The sequence below is a fragment of the Rhinoraja longicauda genome, chromosome 8 (assembly GCF_053455715.1).
Source record: "Rhinoraja longicauda isolate Sanriku21f chromosome 8, sRhiLon1.1, whole genome shotgun sequence".
Lineage (NCBI taxonomy): Eukaryota > Metazoa > Chordata > Chondrichthyes > Rajiformes > Arhynchobatidae > Rhinoraja > Rhinoraja longicauda.
In genome coordinates, this window is record NC_135960.1 from 44404147 (window position 1) to 44427041 (window position 22895).

Consider the following 22895-nt stretch of genomic DNA (forward strand, 5'->3'; position numbering starts at 1 on the left):
GGTTAAGCTGCTACCTTACGGGCCAGAGATGCGGAATCGATCCTGACTAAGGGTGCTGTTTGTCTGTGTGGAGTTTGCACTTTCTTCCTGTGACTGTGTGGATTTCCTCCAGGTGCTCTGGTTTCCTCCCACATCCCAAAGACATGCAGGTTTGAAGGTTAATTGTACGTTATCAATCCCGAGTGTGTAGGGAGTGGATGAGAAAGTGGGATAACACAGAACTAGTGTGAACGGTTAATCGGTGGTCAGCATGGACTTGGTGGGCTGAAAGGCCTGATTCCATGCTGTATCTCTAAACTGAACTAAAAAGTATATCATATAAATGTGTATAAAGCCTGAAAATTATATGGTTTACCAAATGTAGAGGCATTTAAACAATCTCTCTCAAATATAGACAATTTTATGCAACACTATCCTTGCAAAATGATGAACACACAAATACTAAAAAAGAACTCTTTCAGACAAGCAAATTGTTAAAAGATTAAGACAAAAGGAAAACTACTGAAGGAATGTAACGGGTCAGGCAGAATCTGTGAAATGGGCAGATGATGTTTCAAAAAGCGACTTCTTCAAACCTGTGTAAAAGATTGCTTGCATTAGTGTAGGAAAATATCTGCAGATGCTGGTTCAAATCGAAGGTATCACAAAATGCTGGAGTAACTCAGCGGGTCAGGCAGCATCTCAGAAGAAAAGGAATGGGTGACTTTTCGGGTCAAGAAGGAGGGTCTGAAGAAGGGTCTCGACCCGAAAGGTCACCCATTCCTTCTCTCCCGAGATGCTGCCTGACCTGCTGAATTAGTATTTTGTGATACCTTGCTTGCATTAGTGTTACACAATCATCAAAATAGCAACATTAATGCTTCAGGTTGCTTGTCACTAAGATGGCTGAACCAAAAATTGGCAAATAATGATAGATAATTATCAAACAATGGTCAAAAAAGCACACCAACGGCTCTACTTCCTTTGGAGGATTGGGAGGTTTGGCAACCCTCCCGAAACAGCCACATAAATGCTGTAGAAAGAATTTTATCAGGATGCGTCACAGCGTGGTATGGGGACAGCTCCATTCTAGACCACAAGAAATTGCAGAGAATTGTGGACGCAGCTCAGACCATCATGCAAATCAACCTCTCTTCCGTTGACTCCATCTACACTTCATGCTGACTCGGCAAGGCCACCAGTATGATCAAAGAAGAGTCTCCTCCCAGTCACTCACTTCCCCCCCTCTGGCAAGAGATACAGAAGTGTGAAAACACACACCTCCAGATTCAGGGACAGTTTCCCAGTTGTTATCAGGCAACTGAACCATCCTATCACCAACCAGAGAGTCGTCCTGAGCTACCATCTACCTCATTTTGGGACTCTCGGACTATCTTTCATTGAACTTTACTAGACTTTATCTTCAACTAAATGTTATTCCCTTTATCCTGCATCTATACTCTGTAATCATGTACAGATGCTCCCCGACTAACGAAGCTTCGACTTACGATATCTCAGCTTTGCGATGGTGCAAACGGCAACGACCCAGCCACGTGATCAGGTGTATTAAATGTAATTCGACTTACGATATTTTATAGACAATAGGTGCAGGAGGAGGCCATTCGACCCTTTGAGCCAGCACCGCCATTCAATGTGATCATGGCTGATCATTCTCAATCAGTACCCCGTTCCTGCCTTCTCCCCATACCCACTGACTCCGCTATCCTTAAGAGCTCTATCTACCTCTCTCTTGAATGCATTCAGAGAATTGGCCTCCACTGCCTTCCGAGGCAGAGAATTCCACAGATTCACAACTCTCTGACTGAAAAAGGTTTTCCTCATCTCAGTTCTAAATGGCCTACCCCTTATTCTTAAACTGTGGCCCCTTGTTCTGGACTCCCCCAACATTGGGAACATGTTTCCTGCCTCTAACGTGTCCAACCCCTTAATAATTTTCGGTTTACAATGGGTTTCTCGGAACGTAACCCCATGGTAAGGTGAGGAGCACCTGTGTGGTCTTCCTGCTGACTGGATCGCACACAACAAAAAGCCTCACTGTTCCTTGATGCACATGGCAATAAACTGAAACAGGACTTTGACCACGGGCACATTTGAAATATTGCTTGCAGTTCTGGTTGCCCCATTAGAGGCTTTGGAGAGGATGTAGAGGAGGTTTACCAGAATGAATCCTGGATTAGAGAGTATCACCTACAGGTTTGACAGGCTTCGATTATTTTCTCTGGAACAGAAGTTGAGGGGAGACTTGATGGAAGTGTATAAAATTGTGAGAGGCATGTTTAGGGTAGACAGTCGGAACCTTTCTCCCCAGGGTGGAAATACCAAATACTAGAGGGCATAGTTTTAAGGTGACAGGAGCAAAGTTTAAAGGAAATGTATGGATGTTTTCTTTCCTCATGCAGAGAGTGGTGCATGACAGGAACACACTGCCACACTGGTGGGGACAGATACGATGGCGGCCTTTGAGAAACTTTTGGATATACCGGGAAAGGAAAGATATGGGTGGGTGCAGGCAGATAACAGTTGGTCTTGGTATTATGTTTGGCACAGTAATCGCGGGCCAAAGAGCCTGTTCCTGTGATGTACCATCCTCTGTTCAATGATTCCCCAGGTAATTTATGATTTTGGTCTGGGGCCTGGAGTGGTAATGCGTAGAAAGAGGTATTGCCATTTGAAGGATAGATAACTAAATAGTGGCATTTAGAACATTTATTTCTAGAGACTAGTTTGGTTGGGATTATGCCGCGGAAGGTGGATCTGTAGTCAATAAATAAGAGACTTTACTTTCGACTATAGAGATAATCTATGCCCGCTAGTTTAGTTCGGAGGTACAGCATGGAAACAAGCCCTTCAGCTCAACGATCCCCACACACTAACACTACCCTACACACACTAAGGACAACATATAATTATCCCTAGCCAGTTAGCCTGCAAACCTGTACATCTTTAGAATGTGGGAGTTCCCGGAGAAAACCCATGCAGTCACAGGGAAAAACGTACAAACTCCGTACAGACAACACCCGTGGTTAGGATGGAACCTGGGTCTCTGGTGCTGTAAAGCAGCACCTCCACCAGCGCATCACCGTGCCTCCCAACGTGTAACATAGATGGCTGTGATACCCAGATGCTCTGCATTAATATCACTAATGATCTGTCGTGGACGAACCACATGAAGTGACAGCCAAGAGGGCACACCAACACCTCTAACCTTCACAGCCTGACGAGGTTCAGCATGTCTCCAATCACGTACCAATTTCTTCAGATACCCCATAGAAAGCATACTGTCAGGTTGCAACGCAGCTTGGTTTGGGAACAGCTCTGCACAAGGCCACAATAAATCTCAGAGAGTTGTAGATGCAGCCCAGTCCATCACACGGACCAAACTCCATCTACACTTCACGCTCTCAGAACAGCAGGCAACATAATCAAAGACCAGTCTGAAAACGTGCCTCGACCCAAAACATCCATGATCTCCAGAGATGCTGTCCAACCCGCTGAGTTACTCCAGCACTTTGTGTCTTTTTTTATGTAAACCAGCACCTGCAGTTCCTTGTTTCTACATAATCATCGGTTTGTCCCACTCCGGTCATTCCTCCTTCTCCCGACTCCCGTCCAGCAGAAGGTACAGAAGCTTGAAAGCACCAGACTCAGGAACAGTTTATTTTAGAGATTTAGAGATACAGCGCGGAAGCAGGCCCTTCGGCCCACCGAGTCAGCGCCGATCAGCAATTCCCGCACATTAACACAACCCTACATGCAGTAGACAATTTATAAATTTACCAAGCCAATTACCCTACAAACCCGTGCGTCTAAAATGCATGAGCTGCACTCAGTTTAGAGTAAACAGTGAATAGTGGCCCCAATCCCCCAGCGTTGTGGCAAGAATGGCTTGACAGGTTAGACTCCGAGTGTAATGAACAATATGGTTTCAAATTTAATTTAGCAAACTTTCAAAAATCAAGGTCACTGGTGCTGAAGAAGGGCAACGTCATGGACAGGTTCCGCTTCAGCATCGAAGGGACACCAATCCCAACTGTCTCCGAAAGGCCAGTGAAGAGTCTTGGCAAGGTGTTTAACAGCAGCCTGAAGGATACAGCATCAGTCCAGGCAACCCATCAGGAGCTGGTTGAGAGCGGTGGACCGGTCAGGGCTACCCGGCAAGTTCAAGGCGTGGATCTACCAGCATGGTATCCTGCCAAGGCTACTCTGGCCACTGCTTGTCTATGAAGTCCCAACCTCCATCGTAGAGAGCTTGGAGGGGAAAGTCAGCAGCTTCCTCACGAGGTGACTGGGATTGCCCAGGAGCCTCAGCAGCATTGCTCTTTACAGCAATAACACCAAGCTCCAGCTGCCCCTGAAGTCCTTAGAGGAGGAGTTTAAGGTGACTGTGGACCTGGTAAAACAGCTGAAGTTCCCACGGCACATCACCACGACCACCCCGAGGCCAGACATCCTCCTGGTCTCAGAGGCGACCAAAAACATCGTCTTGTTGGAACCGACAGTGTCGTGGGAGGACCGTCTGGAGGAGGCCCATGAGAGAAAGAAGACCAAGTATGAAGAGCTAGTCGTAGACTGCCGTAAGCAGGGCTGGAAGGCAAGGTGTATGCCCATCAAGGTTGGCTGTAGAGGTTTTGCAGGGCAATCGCTCTACAAAGCCTTGAGTGCACTGGGCATCACCGGAATGGAGAGGAGAAGAGTCACCAAGAACATCACAGAGGCAGCGGAGAAAGCCTGGAGATGGCTCTGGATCAGGAGAGGAGGTCCATGGGGAGGGGCGAATGCCGCCTGAAGTCGTGGTCTGATCAACCACGACTGGGTCGCCCAGGCAAGGGTGTCTGATGATGTGTTCAGGAGCATCAAGAGATGTATTTTATCAATCAAATATAAAGAATCTGCCCTATTATTGGAGACCCCCTTCTGAATATTATGCAATTGCACAGAATTATTAACCTATTATTATTTAATTTCAAATGTTTAAACAAGGTACACAGTCAATTCTTGGAGTTAATGTGCCAATGATCACTTCCAATAACATTGAGAGGGGAAAAAAATGAAGTCTTGATGCAATTCACAACACTGAAAATAGTTGAACATCTAACTTTTAGAATTAAATCTTGGATTAGTATGATCAAATGTACTTAGAAATGTACATGGCTTTGTAATTAAAGTTTGTAAGATAATTTGAAGTTATCAATACTGGAGGAAAGGAAAATCTAGCTCAATATTTACCTACAACATAATGATAAGATGTTCACGAAGAGAATTTTAAATTAGTTACTTAAAAGAGAGTTGAGAGGGAAAGATAGATCAGCCATGATTGAATGGCGGAATAGACTCGATGGGCCGAATGGCCTAGTAGTGCTCCCATGAATTGTAAAAAAGCGTATTTTTGTTACAAATACTCTTGATAAAACCAACTTTAACACTCACCTTGGAATGCAATTAAAATAAACATTTACAAGGAAAAGTCAAATTAAATAGAGTAAACATTAAATACAAGAAAAAAAAATGAAAAGCAGAATGCACCTCATTTTAAACATACAACATGGAAATAGGCCCTTTGGCTCACCGAGTCCACGCCGACCATCAATCACCCATTCACACTCGTTCTATGTTATCCCACTTTCTCGTCCAATCCCTACACACTGGGGACAATTTTACAGAGGCCAATTAACCTACAAACCTGCATGTCTTTGGGATGTGGGAGGAATAAGGAGCACCTGGAGAAAACCCATGCGGTCACAGGGAGAACGTGCAAACGCCGTGCAGACGGCACCAGAGGTCAGGATCGAACCCTGATCAGGTCTCTGGCTCTGTGAGACAGCAGCTCTACTACTGCACCACTGTGCTGGCCGATCAAATGTTATTCAAAATAATAACAAGCTCTTTTTCCCCCTTCACACTCCTCTGAAATATTCTACATATTTTAAGAAGTATCCTTACATTTAATAACATTTGACTTTGTTAATAAAAACAGCTGGAGGAACTCTGCGGGTCAGGCAGCATTTGTGGAGGGAATGGACAGATGACGTTTCAGATTGGGACCTTCAGACTGGAAAAGAGAGGTGGGGATGGGACAAAGTGATAGGTGGATACAGGTGAGCGGGGTGATTGGCAGATGGGTGGAGTAAGGGACAAAGGCTGAAGGTGAAAAGGAGACAAAAGGGTGTCAGATGAGGAAAGTTACTTGGTTGTGTTCGGTAAACAATGCAAATAACGCCTCTCATTTTCATCCCCGGTCGTTCCCTCTTCTTCCCCTCTCCTGCCGATACAGAAGCTTGCAAACGTGCACCGCCAGACTCGGGAACAGCTTCTTCCCTGCTGTTATCAGACGAATGAATGGTCTTCCCATCAGCTGGGGTATCGTCCTGATCTTCCAACTTACCGCACTGCGGACCTTGTACATTTTTGGTCCTAACGCTATAATCTACACTACACGATCTGACTGGATAGCAGACAAACAAAGCTTTTCACTGCATCTTAATACAAGTGACAATAATAAACCAATGGACTGAAACCAACTTCTATTGGCACATTCTGACACAGTAGCAAATCTTTAAAAAAATCAACTTTTCTAAAGCAGTTTAGACTTTAGAGATTAAGCATGGAATCACGCCGACCAGTGATCACCCTGTACACTACCACTATCCGACACACTAGGGACAATTTACAGAAGCCGGTTTGATCACGACCACGGGTGCTGTGTGTACGGAGTTTATACATTCTCCCTGTGACCCCGTGCATTTTCGTCGGGTGCTCCCGTTTCCTCCCACACTCAGAGAGGCGAAGGCCCTGTTTCCGTGTGGTATCTCTAAACTAAACTACACTACATTAACCTACAAACCTTCACAACATTGGAGTGTGGGGGGAAACCGGAGCACCCGGAGGAAACCCACGCAGTCACAGGGTGAACGTGCAAACTACATACAGACACGCTGGTAGTCAGGATCGAACGCGGGTCTCTGACGCTGCAAAGCAGCAGCTCTACCCGCTGCACCAGGCCGTACAAAAATACAAAGAAGATCGATCCTGAACAGTTGCCTGAACTGAATTCATTCTTTTATGCGAAGCAAGAGTACAAAAGATTCCTGCAAGACTTCAAAGTATATCCGAGAGTTTTAATTCTAATCAAAATGAAATAACCTCTTATTTTCCCCCACACAGAAAATACCTGGCTCCAAACCGGTTGGCCCTGCCAAGTTGGGCCGAAGGGCCTGTTTCCACACTGCATGACTATGACTAGAAATCTACAACACTTACATTTTAAATCTAAGTGGTGTGCATTAAAGGACAGAACTGAATTATTATCATGTTTTCCACGATTGTGCGTTAGTATGCAGGCAAAATACAACTAAATTGGCTCATGGATAGTCAAAGCATGGAGCAATGGGTTCATCAGATAACAAAATAATACATTGCTCTGCTGATTGGCGATACAAGTAATCATGAATTTCATACAAATGCGCTTTATTATATGTTTTAAATGATAAAGATAACAGGAGTTCTCTGAACCCCACTGTAATGTTCTGGTTATGATTAAAATAGCACATGCAAAAGATTCAAGGGATTATTACGTGACAGTACAGGTCTACCACCGATTTTCCGGCACCTTTGGTTCCTGAGGCTTTTTGGATTATCCGTTTTGGTGGACATGAGGTCACAACCTCCGAGAGGAATCCAACAGTACCGGAACATTCCGCCTAGGCGCCGTGATACCGGCTTGCAAAGTCGGCCTCGGAAGTCGGCTATGGGAACGGATCTGCTGGCCTCACCCGGCCTAGGCCCCACAATTTCGGGCGGACTTCCGGGGATGATTTCAAGTGCGCTCTCGTAACTTTGTCCGGATTAAAGGAGGTGCCGGACCACCAGTTGCCGGAAAATCGGTGGTGGACGTGTACAACAAAATTCACCATGACATTGCCTGGGATTGAGTTATAGGAAGTTTGATAAACTGAGACCCTTTTCTTCAGAGCATCAGAGGCAGAGGGGTGTCCTTAGAGTCAGTCATGCAACACAGAAACTGAACCTTGCCGACCACAATATCCCATCGGCACTAGTCTCACCTACCCGCATTTGGCGCATGTCCCTCTAAACCTTCCTTATCCACATACCTGTCCCTTTTAAATGCTGTTATTGTAACTGCCTCAACTACCTCCTTACAACCTTATTGAGGTGTACAAGATCATGAGGGACATGGATAAAGTATACACTCAGAGTCATTTTCCCAGGGTAGAGGATTCTAAAACTAGAGGACGCAGGCTCAAGGTGAAACAGGAGAACGTTAAGAAGGACCTTAGAGGTAGCCTTTTCACTCAAAGGGTAGTCCGTATGTGGAATGAGCTGCCAGAGCAAGCTACAAAAGCGGATGCAATTACGATTTTTAAAAGACATTTGGACAGATATGTGGATAGTAAAGGTTTAGAGGGATATTGGCCAAATGCAGGCAACTAGGACTTGCCCAGTGTGCCAACCAGGTCAGCATGGACAAGGTGGCCTGAAGGGTCTGTGTCTGTGCTGAACATCTCTCTGACTCCATGAGAAGGCAGTCATATGTCCTGACAGAATAGCCTCAGAATAAAAGGACGCACGTTTAGAAACAAGATGAGGAAGAATTTCTTTAGCCAGAGGATGGCGAGGATGTGGCATTCATTGTCACGGACGGCTATGGAGGCCAAGACATTGGGTAAGGTGGAGATTAACAGATTTGTGATTAGTAAAAGTGTCAGGGGTTTTGGGGAGAAGGCAGGAGAATGGGTTTGAGAGGGAAAGATAGATCAGCCATGATTGAATGGCAGAGTAGACGCGATGGGCTGAATGGCCTAATTCCACTCCTATGATTTATGAACATTTAGAAATACTTTTCAGAAAAGGTATTTTCTGATTATCGGAGCAGCATGGTGGCACAGCGGTAGAGTTGCTGCCTCACAGCACCAGAGACCCAGGTTTGATCCTGACTACGGGTGCTGTCTGTACGAAGATTGTACATCTCCCTGTGACCTGCGTGGGTTTTCTCCGAGAGCTTTATTTTTTTTCCTCCCACACACAGTTTTGTTGGCTAATTGGCTTCGCTAAAATTGTAAATTGTCCCTAGTATGTAGCATAGTGCTCGTGTGCGGGGATCGCTGGACGGGGCAGACTTGGAAGGGCCGGAGGGCCTGCTTCCACGCTGTATCTCCAAACAAAACTAAAAGCGACAACTGTACTTAGATTACAACGCATTACGCACAGGGTTGAAAAAGCCATCCTGCATTGCGAGAGGGCCAACGACTGCATCCTGCAACACGGCCGATACTGTGGACAGCTACAGAATTATGAGGCAGGCAGTCGCTGGGTGGATATCAAGGTTCTTGGCCGGAGTATAAAGCACAACACAAATGAGTATCAAGAGAAGGCCGGGAGAAAATGAAAGTAAGCACCAGATTAAATCAACAATAAAAAGCAGAGGCAGAAGCCGAGAGAAGAAAACGAAAAAGGAATTTATATTAAAAAAAGGTACTCCAAGGTTGAGTTCATTAAATCTGCCAAACCATTCAGCGAAGACTTAAACCTACAATTGGTGACCTTGGCGAGAACGTACAGAGCACAATCCAGACCAGAGCACAAACATCATCAAATAAACCACTGGTGTGGATTTATCAATGTGGAATATGCAAGAGCACCTAGTGAATTTTACGCCTGTTTTTTTAAAACTTTCTATCGCTGCTATACTTGGCCGCACTAGGTTTTACTGTCAATGGAACGTCAATGGAGGCCAATATCAAAGAGAAAATATTAGCTGCTATTTTTACAAAACCCTCTGCTATCTGTGGCATTTAGCTGAAAAAATAAAAATACAAATGCCACTCAAATTTAATGTACGTCATTGCAAAAGATCTTTGGGCTGCAATGTAATGCAGTGTTTAATAACAAGAATGTAACATTAGTTGGATTGATAGCTACTATTTTTGTTTGGTTCTTTCCCTTTAAGCTTAAATTGTGCTTTAGTTTTCTTTCTCAAATCTCACATACAAACACTGAAGCAAACCAGTAGGAGGGCACTAAACCTTGCTAACATTGCTCTGTAATCGCCCATTGGAATGCTTGCAAGAATAATTCATGAGACGTGTGATTTAATTTCTTTCTATATCCCTCAAGAAACATTTCAGCTCCATTTTTGCATTGAACCAATGGTCAGAATCTGGGGCAATAATGTGCTGCAGTTAAATATTCCTTTCCGTGCCTCATTTAGTCAATCGTGGAACACCTGCCTAAGATTTCAATATTGGTATTAATTCCAGCGTGTTAAAATTCTATAGGAAAGAACTGCAGATGCTGGTTTAAATCGAAGGTAGACACAAAATGCTGGAGTAACTCAGTCTGAAGAAGGGTCTCGTCCCAAAACGTCGCCCATTCCTTCTCTCCAGAGATGTTGCCTGTCCCGCTGAGTTACTCCAGCATTTTGTGTCCACCTTTATGTTAAAATTCTAGCTGTGTTCAAAATTTACAATTAAACTTCAGGATTCAAAGTAGACATGCAAACCAGTATTCTTTACTCCAGTTGCAATGCAAGTTGAACAATTGTTTCCATATTTACTTTGAATTTCAATGTTAAATACTTTTAAAATATCATTAACCCTTTCTCCAAACTACTGTGATAATGTAAAAGTTCGCAATGCTGTTCTGGTCATTGATTAAATAGACGACGTTCTTTAATTTCCGATAACAATTTTATGATGCTGCCTCAAAAATTTGTAATTAATCCATCTGATAGATACTATGGACGGCTCAATTATAATCATGTGTAGTCTTTCTGTTGACTGGTTAGCACGCAACAAAAGCTTTTCACTGTACCTCGGTACACATGACAATAAACCAAACTTAAACATAATTTTACGCAGATGTGACCTTTACTTAACTAAATAACAAATATAGATAAATCACATCTAGTATGCAGGAACCAAACGTTATATTTAGGATGTGGGTAAAATGAACTCCAGTGCTCATGGCAATCCATTCTCCTTATTGTGAAAATGTAAAGATTTCTGCTAAGCAGAATAAATCAGCAGCAAAAGTGTTTATGACACCAGTAACAAGACTATTTCACCCAAGAATGAACGGTTCTACTTGCAGGAACTAATGAAACTGCCGGCATATCACAATCTCATCGCACTTTCGTGGCAAAAACAAAAAGAGGCAAATCATGAAATTCTAGCACGAACAGCAAGCCCGGCATTTTGCCGAAGTCAGAATTGGGGTCTGTGCTTCCAAAGCAAAATAGCAATGTGGATCGACTACATCTTCTGTTGAAGACTGGATGCGATTAATAGTATTGCTTACAGCACACAAGAGGGGTTTTCCCCTAACCCTAAAGCCACAACGGTGAAGAAGAAAGCAGATGGGTCACATTGCGACATTTGCACGTGAATGAATGACGTCATAACAGACCCAAATAACCAATTATTACTTAGCTTCCGCAAACACAATGTTCTTTAAAATCTTGCAGGTTGTTTAAAAAGCGGACACCTCATGCATGAGCGCACACACAGGTCACGTTTCCGACAACCATAAGACAGTTAAGCGAAGGGGATCAAGCAGCTGTATCTGTGAATGTGGACACCACTGGTGTGAACAGTAACTCCAGAAATAGTGCGAGGAACTAAATTATTTCAGACCTCCTGCAATGGTAAAATAGACCAAATATCTTCTATCTGCCATCACTAACCTAAAATACTTTGAGTGGAAAATACACCGAGTTCCCAATAATTGCACCACTAATAAGTAATCCAACCACACCTAACACCAGCGACCACAATAGTGAACATTTGGCTAACCAGGACACACTGGCAACACCTTCACTCGTGTGCCTCATTTACAGCCACACAAAATATATATAATGATTAAAGTCCATAAATAAAAACATATGAAAGAATATTTAAAAAAAAGTATTCCTTCAAAATTCACACTAGCCTTTCATACAGCAGATATTGCTCTTAATGAATTGTTAATTCGTGTTCTTCAGTTTTAATTTTCTCGTTTTGTCACCCCGACAAAAATATAATTATAAATCTAAATCTAAATATTGTAGAAATATAATTCATTTGGAATTTTACTGCACATACTGTATATAAATATTATGCAAATCATAAAAGCACTCATTTAGTAAACAGAAATTAATATTACAAGCCAACACATCCAAAACAGCAACTGTTATTAAACTTAAACATACACCAAAGAGAACATGCATGTATAGTTACCAACTAGTGATTTTTAAGCTACTTTCTATATCTTAAAACACTTTCAATATAAAAATTACGCACATCCCCTCATATATTAGACATAAAATAAATTAGTGTTAAAATAATTGAAATTCAAAAAAAAACTGAGCTTATAAAGCAGATAATGAAATGTATGTGATATATGATTTTTGAGTCAATTGTTGCAGAGAATAACAGCTAAAATGCACTTTGTACAGCTATTAAAGATATGACCCTTTGCATCCCTTCTTTTGTGGTGCACTTTTTACATCGGCAAGGCCATTAATCAAATGGCAGGTTCAAATTGATGCATTTTATATAGACAGCCCTGACCACACACTTTAATTGCCTGGTATTAAATAGTAATTAAGTTTCCAAGCTTTAAAGTTTAATTAAAAAATTAAGTGGTTACAGCTGTTTATTGGTTTGAAGAAGTCTTTAGCAATCACAGTACTCTTAGTGTGAATGATGAAGAAGCTGCAATTTGTTATTGACAGTAACTCAAATATGGAGTCATCACACAAGCCTGCCATGGACAAAGGTGAACGAGGCAACTAATGAGTGCTATGACCAAGAGCAGCGTTGACAATCTGAAGGCAAATGGTAATAAAAGTTAGCAAAAATGCAATGGTGATTAGGACACACCTTCACAAACTATCTCCAGCAAGCAGTACTGTTGACAATCATTTTACACTGCAAGCAACACAAGCAACCCGGCAGAGAAATTATAATTTCACGATTATAACAAAAACATCTCCTGAAAATAAAAATCACAAAACTGCTCAATTCTGCAGTTAAATTAAACAAATACAATTGACTAGAAAGTGCACATTCGTTGAAACCCAAGTATGAATCATTCCATTGAAATGTTGTACAGCACACTTCCTATGAAATTATTCATGACTAAAACTGTGTCTCACTTTTTTAAATATTTCATTTAAAATCTAAATGATATTCTGTCAAAGTATTAAACGTATAATCCCATGGGTATATTTCCCAGATATTAATGCTCATATTAACCCTAAGTATCTTTTCTATATTTCTATTCCTATAATATTTCCGATACAGAATTTATGATTCTATTTTGCAATGTTAGCAGACACTTTCGTTCAATCACTCCTTATTTAGCACATCCGTTTAATCACTTTGTATTAAGATTAAACTAACAAACAAAAAAACAATTAAAAAAAACAGGTAACACGCTCATTGTTCAACACGCTGACCAAGTAACGACAATCAAACCGACCTGGGTGGTACTGGTTTCGATCCCAGTCCGTGCCACAGTACAGAGTTTGCCACACTTCTCCATGAGGTCGGGAGGAAGAACAGAAACACTCAGGATTCATTTTTATAAATTCAATGAATCCTGTTGAGAACGAGTGTGCACATATAGACATCAACAGCCGACCAACGTTTACGGTCTTGACTTGCGTGTAGACAAAAGCCACCTTAAAAGTATCAGTGGGCAATTAAGCCCCATGCATAGACAGACTCTCCAATAAGTCCAAGTGTTTATAAAATGGGGGGAGGGACGGGGGGAGAAATGGAGAAGATTATAAAGACCAAAGATTAACGCGAGTTCATCCTTGAACCAATTGCAGCAGAACCTGGCTCTGTATAACTACTGCGGTTGAATCATTAAAACATGAAAGCTACCAAAATGGTTTATTCTTTAAAAAGAATTTGCAATGCAGAACAACTTCCAATGAAAGAATACAAGGCTGTATTTGGTGAAGATTGTAGTAATATTGCTAAACAGAGCAAGCGGAAATATATTACTGCTAATATTTTCATAAAGCACTTGTGAATATGCCTGACTGCTGTGCTAAAAGACAAGAATTATAAAAATAAATGCTTGTACAGTCTCAGCTGGTTAGTTTAGAGTCAAATTTTAGTCAGCACTAATGCACTCCAGAAGGCAAAGAATTGTAATTGTGCTTTTCAGTTTCATATTGCAGCAAAGTTAAAAAATCAATACCGTTTGTCTAGCCTGCAGTAAAAATGGAATCTCTTATTGAGTAATTAAACTCCCATTATTGTCATGGACAGCAAAACAATGAATTTTAAAAGCGAACAAATTTTTATAATGAAATACTGGAGTGACAAATACGTTTCAAGAAATAGGCAGACAATAAAATGCCTAAATGCTTTTGGTATCGAACAAGGCAAAGAAATGGAAGGAAAAATACACACACACTCACACTCTCTCTCTCTCTCTCTCTCTCTCTCTCACACACACAATCAGGCAATAACAGCGTAACCTTGAACTAAAATCATTTCAGCTGGAAATAAAATATAGCATCCAATATTTGAACATACTTTGAACTTTATCAGAGGCTCACTGTCAGTCTTTAAAAGTAAAAAAATCCTCCCAGCAGTGTAATTAATTTTAAAAAAGGTAGAAATTTGCTGCATTGATTATTTGCACCATGCAAATTCAAATTTTGATAGGGTGTGAATTGTGAATTAGCAGTTGGCCATTTAAGAAATTGACCATTGCGGGCTGCATTTTATTTTGTGATTCTTTTATGCACATTTGTTTCTAAAGTTAGCTTTGCACGCTCGCTGGGTAAGTAGTGAGCCTGTACTGAATCTGCATTTGGCCATTGCAATGAATCATTGATTTACTAATACACTGGTCAGCAAGTATGCTTTTGGCTCGTGGACTTAATGAGCAGCTATTTCTAACGCAGTGTCTTAGGCTGGAATTTGAAGCTGGTTACACGGAGCTCCATCTGGCATTCCCCAAATCCTTATGGCAGTTTACCAACATTTTCATCGCTTCTTATTTATTTATTTATTTCTTGATACAGGCCAGGGAAATGATAAGCTCCCAGGTACCAGGCATCCTGCAGTCAATGCCTGGAACTCTGCCAAGTACATAGCTATAAGATGCTTCAGAATCTTGCTGTAAAAACATTCAAAGGGCAGCAGAAAAAAAAGAGAGAGAAATGTGCAGGACGACAGAAACTATGAAAAACACAACTTGGGAGGAAAAAAATAATAATCAGGAACTCGAAAAATGTTGTTTTTAGTTTTTTCCCCCCATTATTATGAAAAACGTCAATTTTTTATTTTCTGCTCAGAATTTACCATGAAAACAAAATGTTATACGGTTAGTCCTCAGCTACATAACCTGCTCCATTAACATGTAAACAGTGTAATGAAGACATCAGGTTTTAGGCAAGAGTCTTCCTGTATCACTGGGGATATGATAATTACTGGTGTAAATCTATGGATACTCATGAATTCTCTACAAGTCCAGATTAAAAGTATTAACATTAAAGCTCCTTCCCCCTCCACCCCCCTCACCCTCCACCTCTTTAGGGACTCCCCTGTCCAATTCCCAATTTCCACATAAACAATCCAATCACCGCTTCCTACCAGCAATTGATCTGCTTTTTTTTTTTAACACAATGTAAAGCCAACACCAAGCAACATCCAAGATTTCTGTTTGTAAACGCAACGCCACTAGATTAAGACGAGAGTCATACAGCGTGGAAACAGCCCCTTTGGCCCAACTTGCCCAGGTCGACCAACTTGTCCCATCTACACTAGTCCCTTGTGCCTGTGTTTAGCTCATCTCCTTGTAAACCTGTCCTAGATATGTACCTGTCTAAATATTTCTCAAACATTATGATAGCAACTTGCACACACCGACCAACATGTCCCATCTACACTCGTCCCACCTGCCTGCATTTGGCCCATATCCCTCCAAACCCGTCCTATGCATGTACCTGTCCAAATGTTTCTCAAACATTGTGATAGTACCTGCCTCAACGACCTCCTCGGGCAGCTCGCTCCTTACACCCACCACCTTATGTGTAACTACCGTTAACTGTTGGGAAAAGAGACAGGCTCTCCACTTCAATCTATCTGCAAATGGAGTGAATATTTCACTGGGGAAAAAGAGTACATTGAGGGAATAAACAGAATCAGAGAGCTGGCGAAGGCAGGAGAGAGAGCACAACACTGTGTTGGTGCCGCAAACTTTTTTTTTTTTTGCCTGCGCTGTAATTTGTTTGTGCTACATGCTGCCCGTCAGAATACAAAAAAATTGCCGAAGCAGACAATCTAGGCAGCTGAATGTGGATCATGTCAGAGAAGTGTGTGGAGGATTTGTGGCTCTTCCCCTGTGCAAGAGAGCAAACACTTCCCTTCAGGGCTGCCACAGACAGCTGCCTTTACTTCATAACGCTGCCCAACCACAATCCACACAGCAAAATATTGTCAGCACTCACAGAAATGACACAAAGAAAAAAACCATATCCAGCTGTGGGAAGGTTGAATATCATGCATATTAGAAATGGGATTTGTTATATCTGCATGGATCTGCCTCCCTTGGGTCTCCTCGTTCTAATCTAAAGCACAAACACAACACTTAGCATATTTGCTTTCAGATGACAGGCTGAGCTTGATGGCATTTTACTCCAGCAGTCTTATTTACAGATACTGTACAATGCATCACGTTTTAACCAGACCTACTGTATATTACACACTTGCTGAACCAACCATTATTTTCACTGCCCAAGCAAAAGTAAGCAAATTTATTGTTTAAAAAAAAATCTGTCTCACAAAGTTTCAAAAAAAATTATATTTGAAGATGCAGCGGTGATTACCAAAAAAAACATCAGGCAATCTGTTTACATTTTGTATAAAGCTTTTTTTTTACACACACACACACACAAAGATAAATAATCTGACCTTAAAGCCCCAACATTTTGCCCATTTTTAAACGACTTGAGCAATTAGCAACTGTCCCCTATTGACGCCGATTTCTGAAAAGTATTTTTTTATTCCTCCGTTAGGTACATTCCGATTGATTGAACAAACGCAGGTTTATTTCTAAAGTCGCTGCTGTGCCACTGTGGACGGGGGTAGTTGGGGAAGCAGATTGTTCACAGCAGAGTCATTGTCTCGCCTGGAACATATTTCAGTGAAGGTCCCACCGCGTACTCACGCTTGCAACGCCGGGGTTTGCATGGGAATAGGGGGGACAGAGAGGCTGGGCTCCGGGGAAGGAGCGGGACAACAGATTGGGGGAAGGCGTGGGCTGCCAACAAGATGTAGAAGTGCAGCAGAGCCGGACTTGCATTCACTGAAGACAGACACAAAATGCTGGAGTAACCGGCTCGGGGAGGGGAGATTGCATGGCCACAAGTTTTGCCTGTGATTCCCACAGAGACGGGCGGGCCAAGGCAAAAAAAAAGCCTTCACATCAACATTAACCGGGAGCCCTATTGATTAGATCCAATTACAGATTCTCTGTGAACGTCTCACTAACGGCAAACTAAGCGGAAAATATCAGATCTCCTCCAAATATCTCCCAGCACCGGGTCTTTATTGTTGCCTTCCATTTCTGTCCTTGGAATTGCATTAACGGGCGGGACGGGACGCATTTTATTTCCCCTGACTTTTAACTCAACCCAGCCCGGATTCGTGATAAGCTGTGGTGCACATCTGCACTAGAGGCTTGCAATTAAATGGCATCCGAAATGCACACACAATCCCCGCGAATCAACCAGTCACACAGTCTCAGAGGGGCTCGTAAAGTGTAATTGATTCATGTCTCCAAGTTTGGGTGCCAATAGATTTTTTGTTGTTGTTGTTGAAAACAAATGGTGTACAGGGTATGAAAGCCAGCCCAGAACCATACGGCTCATACACACTCACACACACTCACACACGCTGGCCCTGAAGCCCCTGGATGTTTTCTCTCCCCCCGGTCTGGTCGCTGTGAAATCTGCACTAATTAAAACCAATCGCAAAGGAGGGGGAGGTAAAACAAAGATCACATTCCCGTCAGATGCCAGCTCTCATCACTAGTACTGGCCCCGGTTTAAAATGTATAAAGCCGATCGCCTCTGCACTGTGCCCAACGCACAGCGACACGAAATCCGCTGTGAACTAATATCACAGCGTTAACGTGAAATCAGGAGCGCTCCAAATTATCAATGGCCAGAAATTAAACGTGGAGGGGGAGAGAGAGGGGAAGGGAGGGAGGGAGGGAGGGGGAAGGGAGGGAGGGAGGGAGGGGGAAGGGAGGGAGGGAGGGAGGGGGAAGGGAGGGAGGGAGGGGAAGGGAGGGAGGGAGGGGGAAGGGAGGGAGGGAGGGGGAAGGGAGGGAGGGAGGGGGAAGGAGGGAGGGGGAAGGGAGGGAGGGAGGGGGAAGGGAGGGAGGGAGGGGGAAGGGAGGGAGGGAGGGAGGGGGAAAGGAGGGAGGGAGGGAGGGGAAGGGAGGGAGGGAGGGAGGGGGAAGGGAGGGAGGGAGGGAGGGGGAAGGGAGGGAGGGAGGGGGAAGGGAGGGAGGGAGGGGGAAGGGAGGGAGGGAGGGAGGGGGAAGGGAGGGAGGGAGGGGGAAGGAGGGAGGAGGGGGAAGGGAGGGAGGGAGGGGGAAGGGAGGGAGGGAGGGGGAAGGGAGGGAGGGAGGGGGAAGGGAGGGAGGGAGGGGGAAGGGAGGGAGGGAGGGGGAAGGGAGGGAGGGAGGGGGAAGGGAGGGAGGGAGGGGGAGGGGGAGGAGGGGGAGGGGGAGGGAGGGGGAAGGGAGGAGGGAGGGAGGGAGGGGGAAGGAAGGGAGGGAGGGAGGGGGAAGGGAGGGAGGGAGGGAGGGGGAAGGGAGGGAGGGAGGGGGGAGGGAGGGGGGAGGGAGGGGGGGGGAGGGAGGGGGGAGGGAGGGGGGAGGGAGGGGGGAGGGAGGGGGGAGGGAGGGAGGGAGGGAGGGGGGAGGGAGGGAGGGGGGAGGGAGGGAGGAGGGAGGGGGAAGGGAGGGAGGGAGGGAGGGAGGGAGGGAGGGAGGGAGGGAGGGAGGGAGGGAGGGAGGGGAAGGGAGGGAGGGAGGGGGAAGGGAGGGAGGGGGAAGAGAGAGAGGGAGGGAGGGAGGGAGGGAGGGGGAAGAGAGGGAGGGAGGGAGGGAGGGGGAAGAGAGGGAGGGAGGGAGGGGGAAGAGAGGGAGGGAGGGAGGGGGAAGAGAGAGAGGGAGGGGGGGAGAGAGGGAGAGAGAGAGGGGGAGAGAGAGGGGGGAGAGGGGGGAGAGGGAGAGGGGGGGGAGAGGGAGAGGGGGGGGAGAGGGAGAGGGGGGGGAGAGGGGGAGGGGGGAGAGGGGGAGGGGGGGAGAGGGGGAAGGGGGGGAGAAGGGGAGGAGATGGGGAGGGGGGGGAGAGGGAGAGGGGGAGGGGGGGAGGGGGAGAGGGGGGAGAGGGGGAGGGGGGGAGAGGGTGAGGGGGAGGGGGGGAGAGGGAGAGGGGGAGGGGGGGAGGGAGAGGGGGAGGGGGGGAGAGGAGAGGGGGAGAGGGAGGGGGGGAGAGGGAGGGGGGGAGAGGGAGAGGGGGAGAGGGAGGGGGGGAGAGGGAGGGGGGGAGAGGGAGAGGGAGGGGGGGGAGAGGGAGAGGGAGGGGGGGAGAGGGAGAGGGAGGGGGGGGAGAGGGAGAGGGAGGGGGGGGTGAGGGAGAGGGAGGGGGGGGAGAGGGAGAGGGAGGGGGGGGAGAGGGAGAGGGAGGGGGGGGAGAGGGAGAGGGAGGGGGGGGAGAGGGAGAGGGGGGGGGGGGAGAGGGAGAGGGGGGGGGAGAGGGAGAGGGAGGGGGGGGTGAGGGAGAGGGGGGGAGAGGGAGGGGGGGGGTGAGGGAGGGAGGGGTGGGGGGGGAGGGAGGGGAGGGGTGGGGGGGGGTGAGGGAGAGGGAGGGGGGAGAGGGAGAGGGAGGGGGGGAGAGGGAGTGGGAGAGGGAGGGGGGGAGGGGTGTGGGAGGGGGGGGGGTGGGAGGGGGAGTGGGAGGGGAGAGGGTGGGGGGGGTGAGGGGGGAGTGGGGGGGGAGGTGGTGGGGGGTGGGAGGGGGGTGGGGGTGGGTGGGGGGAGAGGGGGGAGTGAGGGAGGGTGGGTGTGGGGAGGGAGTGAGGGGGAGTGTGGGTGGGTGGGTGTGGGGTGGGTGGAAAGGGGAGAGAGAGGGGGGGGGGGAGAAGGGGAGAGGGAGGAGGGAGAGGGAGAGGGAGAGGGAGAGGGAGGAGGGAGGAGGGAGGAGGGGGAGAGAGAGCAGCCCCGCTGCTCCCAGAGTCCAGTGTCTTTTTCTTTGCAAATGACAAAACCACAACAGCAACAACAACAACAAATAACATACCGTAAACATTCGCGCTACTGATCATTGCGCGCGGCTGCACAACTGGATTCCAACGGGTGGATTTTTCATGAACCACTTTTTCTCTTCCCACCCTTCTTGACTATCAAATTTCACTGCCGAAAACGTGGAGCCCATGACCAGGTATTCATTTAACCTACATGCATATAATTAGGGTGCAGGGAGGGGGGAGAGAGAGAGAGGGAAGGGCATCAACAAAAAGAGGGGGCTAGGGGAGAGGAGGGAGCAGAGGAGGAGAGGAGGGAGAGAGGGAGAGAGTGAGAGAGCGCTCTCTCTCTCTCACACACACACACAACACAACACAACACACACACACACAACATAAAACACAACCACATGATCCTGGAATCCAAATCACTGTCAATTTCACTCACTTCCATGGAAACTAACAAGAACCTCCGGGGAAGGAGAGAAATGGGATCAACCTCTTGTATATACCGTGAGATTATACATGTCCCCCCTCCCTCTCACTCTCCCCATCCCTCTCCCCCCACCCCCCCCCCCCCCCCCCCCCCCCCATCCTTCCCTAATCTCCTTACCCCTCTCCCTCCTCACTACAACACGCCCACCAATGACCATAGATGATGTGCATCTTCTCAAACCCCACCAGTCCCAGAGAAGTTGACACTTGGGGTCCACCCCCTCCCCTCAATTATTGACTTTGAAATAAAAATTAGAAATAATCTCCCCCTTCCCCCCTAGAATACCAAACAGGCATTGATTAGACTTTCACTTGAAGGTATTCCTCTCTTTCACACCCTCCCCCAAGTAATTCTGACACTTTGACTTTTATTTGTTAGTGAAATAACTCTGTGGGGTGTGTGGGGGAGGGGGAAGGAGGGGTAGCAAGAGAGGGGAGGGGGGAGGGAGGGGGAGCAAGAGAGGGGAGGGGGAGGGAGGGGGAGCAAGAGAGGGGAGGGGAGGGGGAGCAAGAGAGGGGAGGGGAGGGGGAGGGAGGGGGAGCAAGAGAGGGGAGGGGGAGCAAGAGAGGGGAGGGGGGAGGGAGGGGGAGCAAGAGAGGGGAGGGGAGGGGGGAGGGAGGGGGAGCAAGAGGGGGAGGGAAGAGGAAGCGGGGGAAGAGGAAGAGGGGGGAAGGGGAAGAGGGGGTGAAGGGGAAGGAAGGAGAAGAGAGGGGAAGGGGAAGAGGTGGGGAAGGGGAAGAGGGGAATGGAAGAGGGGGGGATGAGGAAGAGGGGGAGAGGAAGAGGGGGGGAGGGGAAGAGGGGGGGAGGGGAAGAGGGGGGAAGGGGTAGAGGGGGAAGGGGAAGAGGGGGAGAGGAAGAGGGGAGAGGAAGAGGGGGTGGGTGGAGGAAGAGGAGGAGGTGGGGGGGAAGATGAAGAGGGGGTGGGGAGAGGAAGAGGGGGTGGGGCGAAGAGGGGGTGGGGCGAAGAGGGGGTGGGGGGAAGAGGAAGAGGGGGAAGATGGGGTGGGGGGGAAGAGGGGGTGGGGGGAAGAGGGGGTGGGGGGGAAGAGGAAGAGGGGGTGGGTGGAGGAAGAGGAGGGGGTGGGGGGAAGAGGGGGTGGGGGGAAGAGGAAGTGGGAGGAAGAGGGGGTGGGGGGGAAGAGGAAGAGGGGGTGGGGGGAAGAGGAAGAGGGAGGGAGGTGGAGGGAAGGAGGGAGGGAGGGAGGGGAGTGCAGGGAGGGAGGGGGTTGGAGGGAGGGAGGGGGTTTGAGGGAGGGAGGGGGGTGGAGGGAGGGAGGGGGTTGGAGGGAGGGAGGGGGTTGGAGGGAGGGAGGGGGGTGGAGGGAGGGAGGGGGGTGGAGGGAGGGGGGTGGAGGGAGGTGCAGGAACGGAGGGGGGGGGTGGAGGGAGGGAGGGAGGGAGGTGGCGGGAGGGGAGGGGGTGGACGGGGTTGGAGGGAGGGAGGGGGTGGAGAGAGGGAAAAGCCGCCTGGTATTGGGAGTTGGCTTGGGAGAGAGGGATTGAGAGAGAACTCTCCCCTCTTCAATTCTCACCAGGGCTTCTTACTTCAAATGCAAACTCGCGGGCTCCCTTTGTGTTGCGGGAGTCTCGGCTGCGGATCAACGCTGAACCATTGAAGATAAACAGTGGGGAGACAGAGAGGGGAGGGAGAGGAGGGAGGGAGGGAGGGAGAGAGGGAGGGAGGGAGGGAGGGAGGGAGGGAGGGAGGGAGGAAGAGGAGAGAGGGGGATAGAGGGAGGGAGAGGAGAGAGGGGGATAGAGGGAGGGAGGGAGGGGAGAGAAGGAGGGAGGGAGGGGGAGAGAAGGAGGGAGGGAGGGGGAGAGAAGGAGGGAGGGAGGGGGGGAGAGAAGGAGGGAGGGAGGGGGGGAGAGAAGGAGGGAGGGAGGGGGAGGGAGGGAGGGAGGGAGGGAGGGAGGGAGGGAGGGAGGGACAGAGAGGGAGGGAGGAAGAGAGGGAGGGAGAGAGGGGGAGGGAGGGAGAGAGGGGGAGGGAGAGAGGGGGAGGGGTGGAGGGAGAGAGGGGGAGGGGTGGAGGGAGAGAGGGGGAGGGGTGGAGGGAGAGAGGGAGGGAGGGAGGGGGAGAGGGAGGGGAAGAGGGAGAGGGAGAGAGAGAG

General features: G+C 47.4%; 1 protein-coding gene across 2 annotated transcripts in view; it reads right to left on the bottom strand.

Moving 5' to 3' along the window:
• The window catches only part of fign (fidgetin), a 71572-nt gene that overhangs the window by 47762 nt on the left and 915 nt on the right, over window positions 1–22895 (bottom strand). The window contains exon 1 of one of the 2 annotated variants that reach the window (XM_078403798.1): window positions 20339–20576. The exons of the other annotated variant lie outside the window; for it this stretch is intronic. Coding sequence (XP_078259924.1) covers window positions 20339–20363 — 25 coding nt within the window. The 5' untranslated portion in view covers window positions 20364–20576. Of the gene's footprint in view, window positions 1–20338; window positions 20577–22895 lie in introns of those variants that run through there. 2 annotated transcript variants of the gene reach the window in all.